The 24,188-nt window shown below is 38.6% G+C and overlaps 1 protein-coding gene across 2 annotated transcripts in view; it reads left to right on the top strand.

Annotated features, from left to right (window-relative positions):
• herc2 (HECT and RLD domain containing E3 ubiquitin protein ligase 2) overlaps positions 1 to 24,188 on the top strand; it is a 64,936-nt gene that overhangs the window by 1,798 nt on the left and 38,950 nt on the right. The window contains exons 2-22 of one of the 2 annotated variants that reach the window (XM_079628823.1): positions 6 to 114; positions 2,448 to 2,541; positions 2,639 to 2,770; positions 8,097 to 8,319; positions 8,422 to 8,522; positions 12,120 to 12,261; positions 13,716 to 13,826; positions 14,048 to 14,219; positions 14,297 to 14,470; positions 16,471 to 16,659; positions 16,788 to 16,939; positions 17,631 to 17,788; positions 17,896 to 18,009; positions 18,099 to 18,350; positions 20,207 to 20,400; positions 20,490 to 20,690; positions 20,852 to 21,080; positions 22,428 to 22,552; positions 22,794 to 22,972; positions 23,047 to 23,231; positions 23,335 to 23,499. In XM_079628823.1, the coding sequence (XP_079484949.1) occupies positions 43 to 114; positions 2,448 to 2,541; positions 2,639 to 2,770; positions 8,097 to 8,319; positions 8,422 to 8,522; positions 12,120 to 12,261; positions 13,716 to 13,826; positions 14,048 to 14,219; positions 14,297 to 14,470; positions 16,471 to 16,659; positions 16,788 to 16,939; positions 17,631 to 17,788; positions 17,896 to 18,009; positions 18,099 to 18,350; positions 20,207 to 20,400; positions 20,490 to 20,690; positions 20,852 to 21,080; positions 22,428 to 22,552; positions 22,794 to 22,972; positions 23,047 to 23,231; positions 23,335 to 23,499 (3,364 nt within the window). In that variant the 5' untranslated portion in view covers positions 6 to 42. The remainder of the gene's footprint in view (positions 1 to 5; positions 115 to 2,447; positions 2,542 to 2,638; positions 2,771 to 8,096; positions 8,320 to 8,421; positions 8,523 to 12,119; positions 12,262 to 13,715; positions 13,827 to 14,047; positions 14,220 to 14,296; positions 14,471 to 16,470; positions 16,660 to 16,787; positions 16,940 to 17,630; positions 17,789 to 17,895; positions 18,010 to 18,098; positions 18,351 to 20,206; positions 20,401 to 20,489; positions 20,691 to 20,851; positions 21,081 to 22,427; positions 22,553 to 22,793; positions 22,973 to 23,046; positions 23,232 to 23,334; positions 23,500 to 24,188) is intronic. The other variant, XM_079628824.1, reaches the window with a different exon arrangement.

Raw genomic sequence — 24,188 nt, 5'->3', positions numbered from 1 at the left:
TTAAGGAAGGCTGCGTCTGCAGCCTGGAGAGCCGAGGGAAGGATGCCGTCTCCATCTTTTTCCCTTGATGCCCAGCTGCGCTTCCATGACAAATGGCTGAAGATAGACTTGCAGGTAAATTTTGTCATGAATGAATTTTGTCATCGGTCCAAATATTGTCGCCTAGGATGCCCCAGCCTTGATGCTAAATATAGAGTGTTGATGTTTTTTTAGGGGGGCAGGGATGTATTGAAGTCCTTATCCGAAAGCTACTTGGTTGCACTGTTGGTCAACATTTAGCAATGTGGGTAGTACTAAGTCTCAGCAGAAACAGGAATTGTTTGTTGACATTGAAAATCTTTTGTATCTTGTCTCTCGGTGAGTACTGATGCTGAATGGGGGGTTATTTGCAAATTAAAAGTATCGCTTGAGGTCTTAAACTTAAAAAGCTTGTGTTGTGTGTTTCTGAAAATGGTTCCCTTAGCAATGGGGTAACAGCATTTCAGTCAATGTGCCTCGCTGTCAGAGCTCTCAAAGCAAACAGAAGTCTCTTTATGCTTATTTTTCTGACCTCCTGTTGGGGTTTACAGTGAGACTTCTCATGCAGCCTGATTTTATGAATATTGTGAACTCGCCAGAAGCTGTTTTGGTACCTTTTAGTTTGTGAGAAATACTTAATTATAATAATTATTTATTTTGGGAGACTATTGCAAACAAGACAGGCTAGCTTGTCAGTTTTGTTTTGTTTGGTTTCAGTGACTTCAGTGTTATAAGTTGAATAATTTTGTTGTTCTTCCTAAATTGGGATAGGAGATGTTATTAATAGGGCTGCATTAAAATCTAATTGTGATTCTTCTAATAAAAAAACGCAGCCTTTGTTGTTTGATATTCGCACTAAGCCATATCACGATTTTGGTTTTACTTTAATTGTGTAGCCCTAGTTATTAACCATCCTGTTGCCATGTCATCATGGTCCATGTTAACTGTTGTTCATATTTCATTCGAACCGCACCAAAGACATGAAGTCACAAGATGTGACCCTAAAGAGGACCGAATGCCCAAGCATACCTGTTTTTTTCTCGTCATTGTCGCGATGTTGCCCATCACAGTTCGGTACAGGCATCAGGACCGTGTCTCCTCGCAGCAGATCTTAGTTTGTGTGTGTGACGGAGGGAATCCTGCCGCTGTTTTGACTCCTTTACACATTTTATTAGTTCTTCACGAGTTGTCAGCTCCAGCATACCATCATATGTACGCATATACAGCATTGAATTTAAAATGGTACTGAATGATTACCATATTTATACTCTAATATTCATATTCTGATATTGCATGGTACTTTAAAGAGTACCGTAAATTTGGTACTACCATAGTACGTGTCCTAAAGCCAAGGTAGTACTGCTTTGTAGTAGCTTTTTGTTAGTGGTGGTTGTTGCACCATTCATGTTAAATTCCATTTATCTTCTTTTTACACGTATAAATGGTATTTAACTGTTTTAAAATAGGTTTGTGTTAAGTGTGGTAGTAGATTATACAGCAATTTTATTTCTCTCCACAATGTCCAATTATGTGATGACTATGGTTTTCGATTGTCTATTTTACATTTTTCAGTTGTCACACCAAACCGTTTGGCTTATGAAAATGTGACATTTTCTAAATTAAGATGCGTGTAAATGTGTTATACCGCTACATGATTATTGACATCTTGTTGCAGAGATATTGCCTCATGTTTTGAAGGGAAAATACATCTGCTGTGAATAATTGTTCAACATGGATTCAGTTTCAAAACACTGGATGAATTTAGTACTAATTCTTGGTAGTAGTGCAGTGATGACTTATGAAATCAACACCCCAAAATGGTGTTTATGTGTATCTGTATGTTTGGGTCTCTGTGACATTTGTCTGTGGAGTATTGCTCAAGGTACTGTAGCTGTTATTAGCATTGGCTCGATGGTTGTGAAAGTCTCTCTGCTTTTTACTGTTGGAAGTCTGGTGTCTTGATACATTTTTTTTCTCACATTTGAAACGGAGTCTGGGCTCTGAGTTTCAGTAATTATTGCTCAAGTTCTGCATGAGCATTTGGTAGCATTAAGGTGACTGCTGACTAGCTGGCTGAAATGGAAATGCTGTAGATGCTAATGGTCACCAAAGGATCTCTGCCATTTCTATAATGTTACAAAATATTTCTATTTCCAGTAAATGCTGTTCATTTGAACTTTCTAATTGATCAAAGAATTCTGAGATTTTTTTTTATCATGATTTCCACAAATATTAATAATAAGAAGAAGAAATCTTTTGAACGGCGTAAAAAACTTTTGAATGTTTGTGTGTGTAGTTTTACCTTTAACAACATATTTAAATGTCATATTTTGTGTCATAAAGCAATATAATTATGTTTTAGTTTAATGTCAAGTCTTCTTTCCTTAAAGTATAATAAATGAATATCTCCTATCTCCTCTGTGTTACAGCGAGCCTTCTCTCCTGAAGGACTGAGCGAGATGTGGAACGAGATGGTGAAGGATGAAGAAATTGTCTTTGACAGAGAAGAATCTGCCCATCCAGGTAAAAGACCCATTACCCTTAAATCCTATTGGATTACTATATATTTGTGAAGTTGGCTTCTTTTCATGATGTTTTCTAAAACTTCTATATTTCTCAGAGGACTGTGCCGATTGCACACAAAAGAAAGATGATACAAACGATAAAGAAAAGAAGGAAGAGGAGGAGGCAGTGTCGGCTTCATCTTTCCATCACTCCATCATTGAGATGTGGGACTGGGGGAGGCAGCCAGGTGGGTGGTGATACTTATTGACATACTCTGGGTTCAAATGGAGAGTGCTGAACTCAACATGCTGATTACTGCATCCTCTGACTGCCATCTTGCAAGGTCATCATCCCACTCATACGTCATTGGCTCAATCTGCACAGGATTTCCCGCATACAAAAAAAAAAGAAATATTTTTTTCAAAATTTCAAAATCTTGCACTCTGTCTCATTCAAATAACCAGGTATTTATACAGCATAAACATAATATTAGAACTAGTCAAGGCTCCAGGCTAACATTTGAGAGCAGTGGCACCAGCGCCACTAAGTTCTACAGATGGTGGCGCTGCGGTTAATTTGATAATAAAATCAAAACCTGTCTGTTTATTGGAAATTTAACCGTGAAAAACTGAGATTGAATTGATATGCAGATAAAATACATTTTTGTTAACAACAGTATTGTGGTCAAATAAAAATGTATAGGGAAAGTTTAATATTCTTCTCTTATTGAATGTACCATTGTTCTTTTTTAGCAGAGGTATCCAAACTCGGTTCTGGAGGGCCACTGTCCTGAAGAGTTTAGCTCCAAATTGCCTCAACAAACCTGCCTGGAAATTTCTAGCATGCCTAGTAAGACCTTGATTAGCTGGTTCAGGTGTGTTTAATTGGGGTTGGAGGCTTGGAGCTAAACTCTGCAGGACAGTGGCCCTCCAAGAGCGGGATTGGACACCCCTGTTCTATAGTATGGGACTTTTTTCCATATATTAGGGAGTGGAAATGGCCTAGGTGCCATGTTTACTGCCGCCAACTACTGGTTATAGTGGTAATTTCATGTTTGTTTGTTTTTTTTTAAATAAAAGTGCTTGTTTGACACAGTGTTAGTTTTCCTACACCTTTAAACTTTTAGTTTTACAAATCATCAAATAAAAAATAAATATATATTAAAATTGGATAATATTTAGGGCTATGAAGTGCTGGAAAAAGTGAACTGAAGCACTTGAAAGCCCTTGATAAGTGCTTGAATTTCACTTTCAAGAGGTTGTACGAAGACTGAGATGAATATTGTAAAAAAGAAAATCTGCCACAATACCATGGGGTGTTACTACATTATATCCATGTTGATTCTTTGTGATTTGTGGACTGAAACCCCTTAACTTTCATGGCACAATGTTTCTCCTGGTTTCCATGTCATTCCTGATTGATCTGATATCTATGGATTATAACAGAGAAGTCTGCGCCGAACACTTCCCACTAGGTCTCCCAGCGCTGTGAAGTAACAACCGCCTTGACCTGACTGCATAAACCAACGCTTACTAAACACAGCAACGTACACATGACAAATCAAACTTTATCCTGAATATGTGTGGAAACAACGTGAATGTACTGAAATCTGTCTGTACATAAATGCAGTGTGCGATCAGTGATCGAGAGAGTTTACTGTACGACTCCTGTACGTCACCAAAATTTTGCTTTTCAGAAACAATGACAGAATATTACTGAGCTCGTATTTTAAACCAAAGCACACACTGGAATGAATAATTAACTAAAACGCAATGTGAGTCTCAATTCTCTCTGATGTAATCAGCCTGGCCTTCTTTGCATTAGCACTGTTTTGTACTGATTGTTTGAATTAATTCGATTACTGGATCACTGAAAACTTTCCCAGAGTTTAACGGCTTAAAATGGTCTGGTCTCAAACAGAGAAGCAGAATTGGGTTAAAGGGTTAGAATGGAAATTTTCTCCTACCAGGGATACAGGTTCTTGAAGATGCTCCGTGTGATAAACTCCCAACTTCTAAGATAATCCACCTACGTGACAAAAATTATGTTCATTTCCCAGCTTCACATACTTACTGTATGTAATTTGTTTTTAAATTATTTAAAAAAATTACGTAACGTCTTTATTTTTACGATCAGATTTCATTACAAATATCTTCATTTGTGTTCCGAAGATTAACAAATGTCTTATGGGTTTGGAATGACATGAAGGTGAGAATTCATTTTTGGGTGAACAAAAATGTTAAAATGACAGACTTCTCTCTGGTGACATATGCAGGACATCTCCAATCATTTATTCCACTTAAACCCCGCACCTGCAAGCCTGTGTTCATCTCCCTCCATTTTTGAGTGCAACGCCCACATCTCAAAATACAATTGACAAATGACGCATAGAACCAAGTCCCCACCATAATTTTTTTTTAGTTGATAACCCTCTACACTCAGATATAGGTCAGTAGACAAAATGCGTTTCTTTGTGACTAAGTATTATTAACTTCGCCGTGTGACATCCTGCATCTAATCACCTGCAACGGCCCCAACTTCACACACCATTCTCCCTCCCTTGAGCAGTTTCCATTGGCCGTGTTTCCCCTCAGCACAGCACTGTAATGTAGGATGGCAGATGGATTTGCCACATCTAAATGTGGCCTAGTCATTCAGCCCTGTCACCACACAGGTGACCTACTCCCTCTCTGGCAGCGTGTGACCCTCCATGTGTCTCGCTTTGTGTGTGTGTTTTCTGGTTCCCCTTGGCGCGTGAGGTGTTTGGGGCTCGGGTGACTGTACATACTGTCTGCGAGGTTATTTTTACCCTATGTGTGGTTGTAGGCCCTGTGTGTTTACACTGGTCTAGGTGGAGCAGCTTTCTGGTGGGTGATGATAAGAACATTTTAATGGGGGCCTATGTGGCTTTCCATCAGCATCACATGGTAGTAACCCCTCTGATTAATGACATATCCCACCCAAATGTACTGCCACTCATAATAGTAAAACTAGCATGGTTGTGAAATATAGGTCTCTTTAACCTGTAATTGGATTTCTTTAACATCCTATTGCAAAAATATTATGTCTGTATCAGTGTTCATTCTACAGTTTAAAATATTTTATTACGACAACTAAATATTTTTTTTCTGTAGCACCGTATATTACGTATTACAGAATTAACACTGAGCTATAACATTGTATCTTAAGAGATTTCATGGTACGGTAAAGTTCTCATATTTATGTACACTACTGGTCAAAAGTTTGGGGTATAAGATTTTATTTAATTATTTTTTGAAAGAAATTAATAGTTTTATTAATTTAAGGATGCACTAAAAGTGTAGTGCAAAACATGTCAGTAAAGACTTTCTAAAAAATTCTAATAAATGCTGTTCTTTTAAACTTTATACTCAAAGATTCCTGAATTTTTCAGTTTCCACAAAAATATTATGCAACGTGATAGTATTTCAAAATATTGCTGTTTTGAGCAATATGTTATTTAAGCAATAAATTAAACTTTGGTGTGGTGAGCATAAGAGATTAGAAAAAAAATCTAAATAATCGTACAGAACAAAAACTTTTGGTTTCATGGTTTTTGCTTGATAATCTTCAAAGAATAACATGCAGGATAAAGAAAGGCTCATTTTTGCTTGCTCAATGAGAGGATTATTATAGAGAAACAGGCTGTTTTATTTTCTTCCGTTTTTAACGTATTCCTCATGTAAAATTAACTCTTTATCAGATGACCATTTTTCTCTTGCGCAGATTGATAAAAATATGGATTGTAGGAGATCTTTTTTTCCTTTTGTAAAATAGCCTGCGTGTTTTGATCTGAATAATCTGGCCCTTGAAAGAGAGCGGTTGAAGAGCCCTATCATTTCCTGTCATCTCTCCCTTGTTCTAGTGATAAAAGTGGTGAGGAAAAAAAGTTGTTGAATTGCGGGAAATGACCGGATGCTGGTGCTTTTCAGCTTCTGTGGGAGCCCGTTTAAAGCGAAACAAATTGTCAGCTATGTGGAAAGTAAAAGCATGTCGTCCTGATCTTTGTGTGACGTGCTCAAACCCTTTCTTTTTCTCGCTCAGACTCACACTTCCATGCTCTATAACATCTTTTAGGTGCTGTATAGACTGCGCTGCTTCAGGGACTGTGAGGGTTAGGCAGCTTGGCTTACATAAGGCTTAAGTGGATTTAAGATCGGCTATTTTAATTCACCCTGTCTGCATGTATGAGGCTTTTATCCAGAGGCTGTGCAGAGATGAATGCATGCACATCAGTAACAACCGTCCACTGGAGCCAGGCAAACAGTTTCAGACAAGCATAATGAAGGCTTTAGATTGGAATGTACTTCAAGAGCTCATGTTGCATCAACTATTGTTATACGACATCATTATTACTAGATCCAATTCTATATATACTTGCGTTTTTGTTCTTTTCGACTTTGTTGTATATCACATAAAGCAAAAGATATTTCTTCGTTAATTGGTACAACGGTGAGATAAAAACAAGTGCTATCATGATATACAAAACTGCAATAAAATGCTATTGTCTTATGGCGTTCATCACTCAGAGACTATTTATAACCTTTGTGTAGTCAGGGATTTAAGTAGCAAAAGTTAAAAGCCCTCGTGAGCAGGTCTCTACTATATTATGTTTTGTAATATTTCAAATATTTTAAATAGTAGACCAAAATTTATATAGTATAACTGGGCTGTCAAACGATTTACCTTTAAAAACAACTACTAATTATGGTAATTACATAATGTACAGATTAATTAATCTAATTAATCGCACATCAGTTTTGGCTGAGAAATTACCCCCAAAGTATAATTCAAACTCATTATTGTTTTAAATTAGAAAAGTATCAAATAGACATGAGGAAAAAGTAGCTTCAGAAAGAAATATTTTATTTGATTCAACAATTTATTGCACACAATTTTTTTTACAGAAGCTGCATCTGAATTGGTATTTAGATATTTTTTACAGTCCGTTTATTGCAGCTCAGAGATGGCATGAATACACTGCCATTAAAATTGCATAAATAATGCAATGAGATAATAGGTTTTAAATGCATTCATTGTTTTTTTTTATAATATGAAATTATTTTTTATTTTTATGAAATGATACTCTTAAGTAAGAAACTAAAACTGCCAATAGCTGCCAGTAAATGTCATTATGGATAAGTAATTTATTCATTCATTCACCCGATTTGGTGAAAACCTGGATTCATTCAGTAATGAAACACCACTGTGTGTTGCTCGGAGACACACAACAGTTATACTGGCTGGCTTTATAGGTAATATTTTCGTTAGCAAAATTGAGAATATTGACAATTTTGTGTCTAAAATATAACGCAAAATTAACCTAATTTTTGAACCGTTGTATAAAATCCATATCACATGCACATCTCATGCTATTTGGGACAAACACCGCACTCGTGAAATATTCCAGTTGTTGCTCGTGTGATATTGTAACTATATGTCATATATGAGACCAAATCATACAAGGACATTTTTGCCCCAATATCTTGAATTTTAGGGGCATGTTTATACAATGTTTGCTTATTTATCCATTATTTATTCCATTATTTGTACAGAACCTGGAGAACTAAAGGACTGTCTGATGGCGCTGGTAGACGACCAACAGAAGCTGTCTTCGCAGACAGCTAAGAGCACACTCTCCTCCCTGCGCCTGAGCCAGAGACTGGTGATCCTGGAGCGCTACCTCATCTCACTCACCCACAGCATGATGGAGGAAAAGTATAAAGTGCGCTGGAAGAGTCCCCCCAGCCCTCCGCTCTCTGCCATCGATAATAAAAGGTTTGAGAAAAAGAGCTTTGATTGAAGTTGAATTACCTTTTAAACTTCTCAGGTTAGAAGCAATGGAAATAATGGTCTGAAATGTTTTGTCTGTTTCCTTAGCACTCGGCCAGTCAGTAAAGGAGTGGAGGGTTTGGCCAGGGTGGGATCAAGAGCAGCGCTTTCCTTTGCCTTTGCCTTTCTCCGCCGAGCCTGGAGATCAGGTAAGCTATTTCCAGCATGGTTTGGCTGGCCATCAGGGTTTCTTGCAGACAGTGCTGGGTTGTAACTGATTGCATGTAATCCAAGAATAATAATTTAGATTATATTACGTTTTAAAATGCTCCTAATCAGAGTACAGTTACTTTTTTGATTGATTTCATGTAATTTTGACAATGGCAGTAAATGAATCATAGTACATTTATTCTCCCTAATACTTATTTTTTTATCTTTTAAATGTTCCTTTTCAAAAAACCCTAATGCTTATATATACACACGTTCAGAAGGTTTTCCGGATTTGCTCACACAGACCACCCACTAGTCATGTGCCTATCACTGAAAAATGAGACACACACAGCATTTGATCACTGGCTTTACACACATAATTTGCTCAACATTACAACAATGCATATCTAATCAGCTCCTGAAAAGCACATTCATTATTATTTGAACTATCACTCAGTGAGTCATTTAACCACGTATTGCTGTCTTTCAAATGCATTAAAATCTAGGAATTCATGTCTCTTCATATTTACATGCAATGCAGGTTTTTCCCAAATGTTTTGCCAGCTGAACCTCTTTGAGCTAATATATTTACTTGAAATTCCACTTGAGATTTTTAAAGGGCATCTATTATGCCCCTTTTCACAAGATGTAAAATAAGTCTCTGATGTCCTCAGAGTGTGTATGTGAAGTTTTAGCTCAAAATACCCAACAGATAATTTTTTACAGCATGCTTAAATTGTCACTTTTTGGGGCTCAGAAAAACATGCCGTTTTATCCTTTTAAAGCTGCAGTCCGTCGTTTTTCCTCTTTGTCGCCATCTCTGTTAGAAATCTGCAATTGCAGTTATTCGCGGAATTATTAACTGTGCGTGGGTAGTAAATCGGCATGAAACAGCGCGGATGAACACAATGTATTGAGGCTGCCGCTTCGCTGTGGATACTGTAACGTTACTGTCATCAGCAATGTCAGAGTATACTTTTTGAAAGTGTCAACATTAGAATTTTCATCGGAAAATGTCATCTGAACAAGTAAGTAACATTCACTTTTGTTCTGACCAAATTCGGGGGGTGGGGGGAAGCATTGCAGTAGCTATATCATGCTGATTAAATCTAACGATTGCTTATATCACGTCAAAACGTGAAAAATATATTTTTTCTGTAGCCAATCTGAAGTCCGAAGTCTTTGTGTTTTACAACTGGTGAATCTCCAGTTGTCACTGGTGATTGTCGCTTTAAACTTTCGGGATCCGCCATACCAAGTGCTAAGCTAAACCTCCACCTCCATCATCCACACACGCTAGCCGGGGACTCCTTCTCTATGTGTACAGAAGTGACGTAATGACGCAAAGACATGCTCGAAATTCCCGCGGAAATCCACCAGTACCACTGGAATTAAAATCATTATTACAAGCTTACCGTTTTGAATCGAGGTAAGGCAAGCAGATCGTTTTGAACACTGGCTGGTTACGTTTTTTTTCAAAAATGTCTTTTTTGATATTTTTAAACCCAAAAAAGTGCCGGACTGCAGCTTTAAATGCAAATGAGCAGCTTCTGCTGGCCCAGAGGGCGGAGCCTCACGGGTTTGTGCTCTGTCAGGACAATCGCATCTCACAGAATAATAATATCAAAACAGAAACTCTCAGTAGTGGTGTTCAGTTCGACCCAGAGTTGGACAATATAAACAAAATATTTCATCTTTTTTTAGGAAGTGTTTTATTTTTATGTTATTTATTTAATATTTAATATTTAATGAATATCTTTTCATGAATTCACAATCACTCTGCAGTTCCACCATGAGTCCCAGTCTGGGAAACCCTGACGTAATGTAATATTCAATGCACTTCATGTTGTTGATGGAAAATAAATTCCATTCTTTCTTTTTTTTCACTTTGGATTTTTATATCAAAATGGTACAAGATTATCCAATTCAAATCAAAGTGATTAAACAAGTTAGGTCTAAAGTTATCTAAAAGTAATTTAAAAGTACCGGTAGTCAGATTATATTACTTTAAATGTGCAATGTAATGGATTGTTATTAACTACATTTATCATGTAATTTCGAATCAGTAACCGACTACAATTTGTAAGTAATCTACTCAGCACTGCTTGCAGATTACCCAGCATCCATTGCCCAAAACAGGCTTTGTTTATAACAACACTTTTGTTGACACAATGTTTAAGGCATCTGTTTTTAAAATCCATTTCTTAGAGTGCTTTAAAGTAATCAGATAATTTGCTGCTACTTTACTTCTTTCTCCTGTGTTATCTGAATCTCCAGTTGTTATGTGGCTCTTATGACGTTGTGTGTGTATATACCGTATATGGATCACCTGTTCAGGAATCTTTCCTTGTAATGTGTACGTTTTTTAGAAGCTTTGACACTGTATTTTACTCCATGATCCCCTTCCCGCAAAGACAGAATATTGTGTCCAAAAAACAGAATCCTTTTCTTCAAAACCAGGTTTTTGGTAATATTGACAAGCATTACTGAGCATGAAGCATATGAAGGCATCCCATGATATTATTGACTAATGTATCAATCTAGTGTAATACATTAGTGACTTTTAATGAGTTCTTGTCAATTTTTTATGTGGCCTACATTTACAGCAGTTGTTGGGCCAAATTATTGCTCAACTTGTAGATTTTATGAGCTTAATGTGAAGCACATGAAATTGTTTTTCTGTTGGGCCGGTTATTAATCTTCACTTCAGATAGGTAGTGGTGCTACAAAAGGTCGACTTTGCAGCTTAACCCAGACTTGAGGGCAAACATGAGCAGAAATGTATTTTCTGCTTGTAGCTAAAACCCTGAGTCTGGGCAGACGTTTACAGACTGGTAGGAGATATAGTTTTGATCCTTTTAGAGCAGTGCTGCACCGTGTCCACAGGGAATGGGTGGATACAGCCTCTCTGGCCCGGGAAATAAAGCCGCCCTGAAACCTGAGCCATATGCACATTCCATTGAACAAACGAGAACTGCTATAGTTGTGAGAATATGAGAGAAAAAATAAGGATGGGAAAGGGAGGAGGCAGATGTATGAGAGGAAGGATAAATGTTTATCCTGTGTTAAAGTTTATAGTGTTCAAGTTTTCCAGTCTTTGGTGAGAAAGAGACATCATAAGAGAACATTTTCTGATTGTACATAGAGCTGGATGGGATCATAGTTTATAGAAGGCCTGCTTTGCTATTTACTCTCCACATCCAGAGCTTCATTTAAGAATAAAGCAGTGAGTGCATCAGAGGCTGTGACCATATTGATTTGTGTAAATTGTTTTATAATGTTAGTTTTACGGTGTTGAGACTTGTTTTAACTCTGTTGTTACAGTATATAATTAAAGCGGTAGTTTTTGCACTCATGTCATATCTTGCCATTCATTTGTAATGGATAATCCTATCTTTGTGTTTGTCCATTAAGTTTCACATAGAAAGTCTAGAATTTGAAGATGCAACTTCTCTGAGTTTGATAGTGCAAACTGACTGAAATATCTTGTAACTAAAGCACAGCATGACAATGACAGCCGTTAAACCATTAAAATGTATACTATATAAAAAGTATTGTATTCACACTCATTAATTGGTGCGTTTGTGCCATCTCAGGTGATGATGCAGACCTGTGCAGTGAGTTACTGCAGGAGTCTCTGGACGCTCTTCGGGCTCTCCCAGAAGCCACTCTGTTTGATGAGGGCACGGTGTCGTCCGTCTGGCTGGAGGTCGTCGAGAGGGCTACCAAATTCCTCAGGTTTACTTGTCATCTTCACTATTCCCAAATGCAGAAGTAGTGGCATTATTTCCTATGTATTAAGTTTTTGTCTAGAAAGCTTACACTACCTTTCAAAAGTTTAAGGTTGGTACGATTTGAAAAATGTTTTAAAAGACGTCCACCAAGGCTATGTTTATTTGATTGAAAATACATTAAAACATTGTAAAATATTATTACCATTCAAAATAACTGTTTATATATATTTTTTGTTAATTATATAAAAAAATGTGATTTAGTCATGTGATGGCAATCTGAACTTTCAGCAGCCATTACTACAGTCTTCACTGTCACGTGATCCTTGTGAAATCATTTCAATATGGAACTCGATTATCATCAATATTAAAAAAACACTTAATATGTTTGTGGAAACCGGGATTTCACTGTCGCTTTTGATCAATTGAATGCATACTTACTGAATAAAAGTATTGAGTTTAAAAAAAAAAAAATCGTACTGACTCCAAACTTTTGAACGGTAGTCTATATATAGAATTTAAGACCCCCCAAGTATTTAGCTGGGCTGATTTGTATATTCATTGATTCCTGTAAACCAAATGAAGCAAGGGTGTAGAGTTACATTTAAGCTATTTTAAAGTTCCCCTGTAGTCAATTTTATCCCTTAACTCAACTCATCTTTAATCACCAAAATTACTTATTAAAACGTTTTTTTCCTTTGAAAATAATTTATTCATGCCTTAAAATGGCTTGAATTTAACTCTACACCCATGTTCATTTAGTATATTACGATCCACGAATATGCAAATTAAACACTCAATCACACCAGCTCAGACTACCTGATCCATCCTGTAGTAAATGCTACACAATGGCAAGTGGAAATATTGGTTTAATTCAGCCATATATGTTATCGGTATTGACCAAAATTTTCATATCGGTTCATCTCTATTAGAAACACTTTGAATAACTTAGAACGTGAGTGGAGAAAGGCATATAGTTAATCATAGCATTGTAATATACATCATAAACAAAATTCACCTGCTATATTGCTTAATGTACCAGATTTTCATATCAACAGAAAAATATGAAAAACTGGCTTCCCTTAAGACTCCCCTGCTTCGCAGCAGTTAATGATATGCTAAAGCCCGCCCAAGCGTTGACATGATTGGTTACAAGGTAGTTTGTGGTGTAAGGAACATTGGCGATTTCAAACTGCGTTTTTGAGACTGTCTTTTTTTCACTGCAGCTTTAAGGAGAAAATACTCAGCAATGGTGTTGCTTTAAGACAAACCATGTGCAGATTAATATTAAAAACACCACATAGACATATAAACAACACAAAAAACTTGATTTTAAGGCATGAAGAAATTTTCACAGGGAAAAGGGTTTAAATATAGGGACTTTAAAGTGATCACAAATTCACACATTCCTAATGCTCATTGCAGTTTAAGCTTATTTTACTTTTATATTTTGTTTTTCAGTGACATCCATGGAAGTGCCAGTGGAAAAGCAGCCAGTAACATTCCCCTGCAGGATCAGCACTTGGCCCTGGCCATCCTGCTGGAGCTCGCAGTGCAGCGAGGAACTCTCAGGTATTCACACTATGGTTACATTTGACCAGGGTCCAAAATGCGTTTTGCTAAAATTCCTATAAATCTGTAACTGAAAGGCAATTTTTACTCTCAGTTGACCTTTGGCTAGAATTAATTTTGTACCTTGCATTTGACTTTTCTTTCCGAGACTTTTGGAAGAACTGAAGGGTCGTATTCATAAATACTCTCTCTAACCTGCTTTTGCCTGTGTTGTACTGTAGTCAGCTGCTGTCTGCGGTTCTGCTGCTGCTGAGGCTCTGGGACAGTGGAACCAGAGAGATGGATAATGAGCGCTCGACCCAGGGTACGAGCGCCCCTTTACTGCCCCTCCTGCAGCGCTTCCAGAACATCCACAGCAGTAAGGAGGAGCCTGTTCCCGAAGAGGAGATCGAGGTGAGATTGAATCACTGAATAATTTTTAGAGCTGTGCTGTTCTTCCAGGTTTTATATCTCACTACTTTTGTTCTCAGATCCTTTCCGCCCCTCTGAGCCCAAACGAGAGCTTTCTGCGCTATCTTACACTGCCTCAAGATAATGACCTGGCCATTGATCTGCGGCAGACAGCTGTAGTCGTCATGGCACACTTGGACCGCCTCGCAGCCCCATGCAGCCCCCCGCAGTGCAGCTCACCCACTTCTAATAAGGTACTGCATGCAACACACTCAAGTCATGTTCTGACATTTTATTTGCAGTGTCATACAGGAAGTAAGTCGCTTATCCTTGTGTCATCCACTACCTGGTTGCCTAGAGCAGCCTTTCTCAAAGTGGGTGCCGCGGCACACTGGGGTGCCCCCTGACTGTGTCAGGGGTGCCGCCAAAAAATTACGTAGGCAAAAAAAAAAAAAAAAAAAAAAAAAAATGGACATTTCATAAATAAATATATTTTAATTTACATAAATACATTCTTCTTCTTTTTAAACATATAAACGGATTGATAAAAATGTAAATTCATTTTAGATAAATATATATATAAAATTAACCATAAAAATCCGTCTCACATCATGACGTCCCCACCGGGGTCGCTCTAGCCCCCTAGGGAGCCGCGCCCTAGAGATACGCGAATGGGCTATTATTTCATCCGCAAAGTTTTGCATCACAAAACTCATCTGTCCGCCATCCATCCGCAAAAGCGTTTTTGAACATTTTTCAAAACCGCACCGCCCGCCATCCGCTGATTGGGCGATGGAAGGAGACTAGAAAGCTCTTACCTAACAATATCAGTAGTGAACTCCGTCTCCGATCGGCGCACAGGGACAAAAATAAACAAATAGCATAAATTAAACGCACTTCGGCAAACCTGACCTTATCTGATGCTCCTGTACAATATTTTCATTGTAGCCTAATAGAAAACGCATTTTGGCACATCATTTCAACATGCTGCTATTTAGCCTACTACTAATGAATGCCTATTTCACTTTATTTTTTAGCAAATAGATAGAAAGCTCGAATAAAATAACAAGTCATTTACAATATAGGCAAATTCTACGCACTGTTATGTCAGGGTGACAACTAACATTATAGGACAGCGCCGCCGCTCCCACCAAATGCAGACATCCCAAGTCTCCCGGGAGTCTCCCGCATATTGATAGCGGCTCACTGATGCCCGCGAATTAGTTAAAATCTCCCGGAATCTAGAGCGAGCGCGCCCGCGAGACATAGACTGTGCTCCAAACCGCGTAGCGCGTGCACGGCAGAGAGGAAGAGAGAGCAAGAGACCGCCTCATGAAGCGCATGTAATATCATTCCCCTATTTTCTTTTTTTGGATGTAGGTATAGTCAGATATACCTATAATAATAATTAATTAATAATTAATACTATTAATATCCCTGATAATAGGGATAATACCCCCGGCTTGTGCATGCGCGCATGTAGATCTTTCTCCCTCTCTCGTTGCGGATTATTGTTTGTGTGTGTGGGTGTATGTGTATGTGGGTGTGTGTGCATGCGCATATGGCACGGATGAAAACAAGTACCATATGGAAAAACATGCTTATCTCTGGTGCATTTTTTAACATGCATCTTTTTCTTATCGTATTGTATCTGATTTTATTTATTTTTTGTCATGTCTGCCCCTTTTTATTTTATTTTAACTGCATCCTGCACTTCATTTTCTCCTGTTCTCCTGGTCTGGATATGTTGTTGGGTTCTTGTATTGGGCGGTCCACCTCTTACGGTTTTATGGCATTTGTGTCTCTGATTAATTATTTTGTGAATTACTTTGCAAACCTGTGTTTTTAAAGGTGCTATAAAATTGCTATAAAGTTGTTGTTATTATTGTTATTTACAGTTCGTATTATGCTCTGTTCATTACTGTCCTGTCTAAATAAACAGGACTTTTGCATTTATATTTGGGTTATGCAGTGTTTTAAATTATATTTTACACTGGGGTGCCTTGAGATTTTATGCACTTTTGAAAGGTGCCCTGACTGAAAAAAGTTTGAGAAAGGCTGGCCTAGAGTCCCCCTTTTTGTTGTTTGTGCTGAAGCAACTTCTTGGCTCTTGAGCACTGATTCTCCAGAAAGCTCCAAGGAACTCTCATTTAAATGGGATTATGTCCCTGTGCTGTCAGTATACTGCGCTATAATCCCTCTATGAGAAAAACAAAACCATTCTTAATAGATCTCTTTGTCGTTCCACTTCCAGGGTACACTGCAGGAGGTGATCGGTTGGGGTCTGCTTGGATGGAAGCCTTATGCTAATGTGAATGGACCAATTCAGTGCAAAGCACTGTCGAACCTGGGCGTCACACAGATTGTCTGCTCAGAGAAGGGTTTCTTCATTCTGACCATCACTGGTGCTGTCTACACACAAAATTACAAAAGCACCACTCTAGTGAGTCTCTCATTTTGTTATGTTAATATCTTGTTTTTGTCTCTCTTTATATAGAAAATAAAGATTTCTCTTTATTTTACTACTTTTGATTTGCACACTAAACCAATAAACCTGTGATTTCCCGTCAGGGTCCTATGCTAGTCCACGCATTGTCATCTAGAAAAATAATGAAGCTTGCAGCTCATCCTGATGGGCAGCACTACTTAGCTCTTTCAGTTAATGGGGAGGTGTTCTCCTGGGGTTGTGGAGATGGAGGCAGACTGGGACATGGAGACACCACGTAAGAGCATATCAACTTCATCAAACTTTCAATCATTTCTCTTAGATATATATATTTAAATATGTAAAAAAAATGGTGTCTGCATCTTTTAAATGTTTAAATGTCTTTTAATGCTCACCAGGACTACATTTTATTTGTTAAAAAATACAGTAAAATTGTGAAATATTACAATTTAAAATAATAAAATATTTAGATTTATTTTAAAATTTAATGTATTCCTGTGATGGCAAAGCTAAATTTGAAAGCTTCTGAAATCATTATAATATTCTTTGGTGCTCATTGTTCATTATCATTTATTTGGAAAATAAATATTTTGTAACATTATACATGTCTTTACTCTGAATTTTGATTTATTTAATTAATCTTTATTAAATAAAAATATTTATTTAAAACGATTACCTCAAACTTTTAAACGATATTGCAGCTTAAAAAGCGTGTCATGTTCAAGGGGGGGAAAATGTATATAAAAAAAGTCTTCTAAGGCCAAGTGCTGGTATGTTGCCATGGAGAGTGTAATACAGTTTAGCATTAATTATGAAAATATTTGACCATTCAGTGTTGTGATTTGACCAATCAAAATAAAGCATTCCAGAAAGTAAAATACATATGTAATATAAAAAAATATATTTTTTATTTTTCATTCTTTTTTACAATTTATGTGTGATTTGTTGTATATTTCTTGTTTCTACAGGTATTTAGAGGAACCCACCATGATTGCAGTATTCACAGGGAGGCCGACGGGGAAGCAAGTCATGCACATTGCATGTGGCAGCACGTACAGTGCAGCGATCACCGCAGATGGAGAGTTGTATACATGGGGCCGGGGAAACTACGGCAGGCTGGGCCATGGTAATATCTACAGTATAAATCCAGCTAAAATCCACTGCTGTTTATACCAAGACATGTAGAATCTTACCTCAGGACAATGTGAAATGTTGTTTACCTTGTTTCTAAAGGCTCCAGTGAGGACCAGACCACTCCCATGCTGGTAACCGCTTTAAAGGGGCTTAAGGTGATTGATGTGGCTTGTGGAAGTGGGGATGCTCAGACCCTTGCTGTGACTGAGAATGGTATGACATCTGAAAAGAGCACTTTCAGCAGTGGTTTTAAGATGATGAGTGGATGATATGATCATATTTCTCTCTCTTACTCTCTACAGGTCAGGTATGGTCATGGGGTGATGGGGACTACGGTAAACTCGGCCGTGGGGGTAGTGATGGATGTAAAACGCCAAAACTTGTGGAAAAGCTGCAGGATTTGGATATTTTGAAGGTGTGCTGCGGGAGCCAGTTCTCTGTAGCTCTTACTAAAGATGGACAGGTGTACACCTGGGGCAAAGGAGACAATCAAAGACTCGGCCACGGCACTGACGAACATGTCCGCTATCCCAAACTGCTTGACAGTCTGCAAGGTACATAGCATTTTCCTTTGCTTTCAACCATTGTTTTCACAAAATATACATTTCAGGTTTTAAAAACCCGCTTTGGTCTCTCCAATGCTGGAAAGCGGGTCCTAAAGCTTTTGCTTGATCATAACCCTTCTTTTTCCAGTGATAATACTCTGACCTTTTCACTTAACTACAGTCTTCCTTCAAATCTCCCTCTTGCTTACACATCATGAGTGTATGCGCCCCCTACTGCTGAATTATAAATTATAAAAACTCTATGCTGTTTAACATTAAAGGGCACCTATTATGACATTTAAAATGTTCCTAATGTTGTTTTGGGAGTCCCCAACAACAGTTTTACGTGCATGCAATGACAAAAAACACTTTTGTTGTCGTATAATATGCATTTATTTTTACCTGATTTGCTCACCGACTCCCAAATGATTCGTTCAACGACTCATTTTTCCAAACCCCTCCTTGCGCGACGCTAATCTGCGTTGATTGGTCAGATGACCCAGCAGTGTTTACATAGATAATACTTATTGTTTAACACGGAGTACAATGATGCTTTTATCAATTAAATTGTGTTATAATAATGATTATAGTCCACTGCTTTGTAGTTTATAGTAAAAAACAAAAAATAAGATAACGAATTTAATGTTATGTTAGCGAGCATAGCCCAGAGTTCATATTGTAAAAGCACAATCAGTCTTTGTTTGCGTTAGCCCGATGCATAAACATTTGATGCATAAACGTTTTTACAAAAAACAAAACAAAAAAAAATGCAGTTACGTTACTACGAGGTATTACTCTATTCTTTAAGACAACTCCGAAAACAACGACAAACACTTCACATATCTCAATACAATTGTCATTGAAGACCTAGAAGCTAAACGGTGCTTACACAACAAACAAAATAATTATTAATCATGCTACATAAAACATAAAAGCAACAATTATTAATAACACTTACAGGTTGTGATACGGAGGAGGAAGCTGATGCAAATACACTTGGAACTGAACCTTCCTTCAATATCAGCCGGCTCGCGAATCCAAGTTTGATTGCATTTAAGTTGATAAAGCAATCGTCTTCAAAATGGCGCGAGCAAAGCACAAGGCTCGGACTATACTTCTGTGGTATAGTTGTATATATGAATTGTAGCCACTTAGTCTTCAAATGCTCCTCCTTGGGCAGATGAAAAAAGTTTGCTTTTGAGTCGCACTTCAGAACACAGCGTCTCGTCGCCATGATATTTTCCCTGGCCTTGGAGCGCAATAAGTGGGCGTATCGTATTCAAATAACTTGACAAGTTGACGTCATCTAGTCAGAGAAAAAGCTTCGGTCTTCTAACGATTCATAAAAATGACTCCGAGTCGACTCTTACTTTTGAAAGACAATAACTTTATATACGGTGCACTTTCATATTTCAAACTTTGCAGGATGTTTTTGTTCACTTAGATCTATGTTACACACTACATGAAAGGTAAATTTCAAAATTCCATAATAGGTGCCCTTTAATATAATAAAGGTTATGCCATTAATAGCAAATAGTGGATGACTTAAAGCAGTATTCCCATTCGGTTATGTCGAGATGCTGGGTGAACGTGACCTTGGGCCTCTGCATCTTGGTCAAAGCACCTCCTCAAAATTTGAGAGCTGACTGTTTCCCGAGGGGAGTAATCTGCTAAATCGCAGTCAAGTTGGCTCCATTGTGGTATGGAGTGGCCACTTTTAACAAACACTCTCCTGTCCTTCAGGTTTCACCTGTAAATGTTACATTATGGAAGTAGTGTGCAAAATCCATTTCATGCTTGGTCATCTGTTTTCATCTGCATTTAATGTAAAGTTTGCTCTTAATATTCGTTAATTGTCAATTTAGGTAAGAGGGTGGTGGATGTAGCGGTTGGCTCTACACACTGCCTGGCCCTCACCGAAGAAGGGGAGGTGCACAGCTGGGGAAGTAATGATAAACTACAGCACTTTGACACGCTCTTCTCCAATAAGAAGCAACCTAAAGCCCTGCCGGGGCTCAACTCCAAACACATAGTGGGCATCTCCTGTGGCCCTGGCCAGGTATAACCAGTCAGTCACCAAGATGTGATGCCTTGTACACTGCCTTTAACTGTGCACGCTTATTATCTTTCATATTTTCTGTGTGTCAGAGTTTTGCATGGTCGTCATGCTCTGAGTGGTCCGTGGGCCTCCGCGTACCATTTGTGGTGGACGTATGCACTATGACATTCGACCAGCTGGACCTGCTTCTGCGGCAGGTCAGCGAGGGCATGGACGGCAGCTCTGATTGGCCACCGCCACAGGAGAAAGAATGCATGGTTGTGGCCGCTCTCAACCTACTCAGACTACAGGTCAGTCATCTAAACTTTCAGCCTTTTTCCATTTGAATGACATAATTTGTGTTTATATATTCTAAAACAACAATTTGAATGGTAGAGCATGTGTCCTTATTAAAGGGATAGTTCCCTTGGGAATGAAAACCATTATATTCAATATTATATTTATATTTCAGCTCCATGCAGCCATCAGTAACCAGGTGGATCCTGAGGAGCTGGGTCTGGGCCTGGGCAGTGGGCTGCTTAATAACCTCAAGCAGACGGTGGTGACACTGGCCAGCAACGCTGGGGTGCTAAACACAGTGCAGGCGGCTGCCCAGGCCGTTCTTCAGAGTGGCTGGTCAGTGTTACTGCCCACTGCGGAGGAAAGAGCAAGAGCCCTGTCCTCACTGCTGCCCAATGCAGGTCAGTGCTTGGAAAACTGCTGATGCTATTTATTTTTATACCTTTATCATATATATATATATATATATATATATATATATATATATATATATATACATATACATATATATACAGGGGTGCACATAACTGGTACGCAGGTACGCATGCGCGACAAAAATCAGGAATGCGTAATGCCACTTGTGTTACTACGCGCCTTTGCGTACTTTAAGGGTAACTGTCACCAAAATGGAACCTAGGCAGTGTTTATATAATTTTTTCACAGACGAAAACTAAATAAAACTCCGTTTTAAATGACAACCGCGTCAACGAATAAAAACTAGACGGAAATTAGGGAGGGACGATTGGGGAAGAGATCCAGTCAGAACTGATTTGCGTTTGTGGAAGATGCGCACATTTGAATTGTAACGTGCTGATCTACCCGGCCGCACACGAGTTGGCATGCGCTTGATGCATGTCTCAAATCATTAAAAAATGTAAACGTTTGTGATAAAGAGACTGCAGACATGGATAGATCTGAATAAGAGTGACGACGAGAGCTTTATTCGGTATGTTTTTCTGTGCGAACACACACAGAGACACACACACACACATATACACGCACACGCGCGCGCGCGACCCGAAGCGTGCAGTTCTGCAGACAGCGCGCTGCGCGCAAGGACTGAATTGAGCTCTCTTTCGCGTCTGAATGGACAAATACACACAACATTATGTCTAAATGTCCGTTTTGGACAGTATTCACGTAAACACAGTCGGTCATGTCTTTACAGAATGTACAATGCATCAGTGCAATTGGATCTGCACACTCGGTCTTAAAGTGACAGTGCGTAATAAACCTAATGCCTTCTGTACACTTAATATTGATCAAACAACAAAATAAAAAGAGAAAATTCACTGCTCTTTAATATCTTTAATAAGGATTCATTATATTTAATTTATACAAATAAATATATCTGAACAATCAAATAATACTTTAAATAAATTTTTTCCAAAGGTGTTTAGCATTTTAGGGCGGGTTTTTTTTTTCACGGTGATATAAATTTAAGTGTTAAATTAGTTTGGTTTTAGTTAGTTATTTTATGCTATAAAACGGGAATGTGACGTCATGATTGACAGCTGTGGCCACGCTACATATGGGGTGAGTACCAAACACTATCGTCTGGTACTCACCTGAGTAACTCACTGAAAAAGTTATGTGCACCCCTGTATATATATACATATGTCAAATTGGCTGGTTTACATCTAGAAACATCTGTTGAGATGTGCAAAAAAGCCCAAAATAAATAAATTAAAAGGTGATGATTTTTTCCTGTACAACTTTGATGGTCAAAAGCATTTCTGTGTTTTTAGCTTCTGCTAATGAGATGGGTGTAAGTCCTGGCCGTCGCTTCATGATCGACCTCTTGGTTAGTAGTCTGATGGCGGATGGAGGGCTGGAGTCCGCTTTGAACGCTGCCATCACGGCCGAGATCCAGGTCAGCATGTTTTATTCATTAGTCACTTCATCATTTATTCACCTTTCATGCCTTATATCTGCAACACTCAACACAGTGCTGCCAAAAAACAGACAGAGGAGGAAACAGATTCATGAACCCTGAGGGGAAAGTGTCAAAAATAATAAACATTTTAAATAATGTAATCCGTTATCCAAAACGTGTAAATTTTTTGTTTTGTTTTGACTTTCCAGTTAATTAATTTCTGTTTATCTTCAATTAGGATATTGAGGCGAAGAAGGAGGCACAGAAAGAGAAGGAGATCGATGAGCAGGAAGCCAGTGCTTCCTCACTGCATCGGTGTCGCACTACACTGGACAAAGACCTGATCAACACTGGCATCTATGAGTCTGCCAACAAACAGAGCCTCCCATTGGTCCAGCTGGTCCAACAGTTGCTCAGGTACTGCAGAGACTTAACTGAACTGGCTACTTCTGGTGTATAGCCTGTAGTAACTCTTGTGTTTTGTTCTGTAGGAACATTGCTTCGCAGACTATAGCTCGTCTTAAAGATGTGGCACGACGCATCTCAAACTGCCAAGACACGGAGCAGGTCAGCAAGGAGCGCTCGGCCTCTCTGGACCTACTGCTGCGCTTTCAGAGGCTGTTGGTCTGCAAGTTGTATGTTGGTGTCAATGGCACTGTGGGTGTGGGAGGATACAGTAAGTAGAATAACTTTTTTTGGACCGTGGCCTTATGACCAGGGGTTTTGTTATGGAAGCCACCATTTGAGTATCAAGTCAACAGTATCTCTCATTGTCACAGCTTTGAGTCACTCAGAGATTCTGGGAGTAGGATCTCTTTTGAAGAAGTACATGGCTTTGCTGTGCACACACATTGGGGATATCCTTCCTGTGGCCACCAGCATCGCCCTCATCAGCCATCGTCACTTTGCAGAGGTGGCACGTGTCCTTGAGGGAGATCTCACTGGTGAATATGCTTTTTCATGTTAACCTATAACATTAATCATTACTATATAAAGCTTTAGAACAATTCTGACATTAAAGGAAAATTCTATTTAAGTTCTGAATATGATTAAGGCCGTGTGTCCACCAAAGCGTTTTTTCACGCTGCTGGCTTTATTTTTCTATTGTTGTCAATAGGAACGCAGCGTTTTTAGAACGCCAGGAGCGTAACGAGGCGCTGAGCGAGTATTTAACGCTCAAGTGCTGAGCGCTCGGCGTTTTTTACAGGTCGCCGAGAGTTGAAGAATGTTCAACTTTAGGTAAAACGCAGCGCTCATCACTGTCACTTTTTAGCCAACGTCCAATCACAGTGGAGGAGGGGCGGGACTAATACCACACGGACCAACGGATATTCTGTATCATAGCAACGATGCGTCTCAACTGAAAAAAAAACTGCGCTGCCAAAACGCTCTCAAGCGCCCGCAGCTCGGCGTTTTCAGCAGAGCGCCTAGCGTTTTCAGGTGGCTAAAAACGCTTTGGTGGACACACGGCCTAACTGACCCTCATGTTATTCCAGACCTGTCTGCTGTTATTTTTTCTTCTGAAGTCTATTTCTTTTCTTTATTTCTTTTTTTAAATGTCATGATGTTGAATCCTTAAAAGGGAATATATTGTATTTGATTTGAGGGGTATAGTGTTGCAGAGAATTTTTAT

The sequence above is a fragment of the Phoxinus phoxinus genome, assembly GCF_949152265.1.
Source record: "Phoxinus phoxinus genome assembly, chromosome: 11".
Taxonomy (NCBI): domain Eukaryota; kingdom Metazoa; phylum Chordata; class Actinopteri; order Cypriniformes; family Leuciscidae; genus Phoxinus; species Phoxinus phoxinus.
The sequence above is the reverse complement of the archived record's forward strand: the minus strand, read 5'-3'. Positions and strand labels throughout refer to the sequence as shown.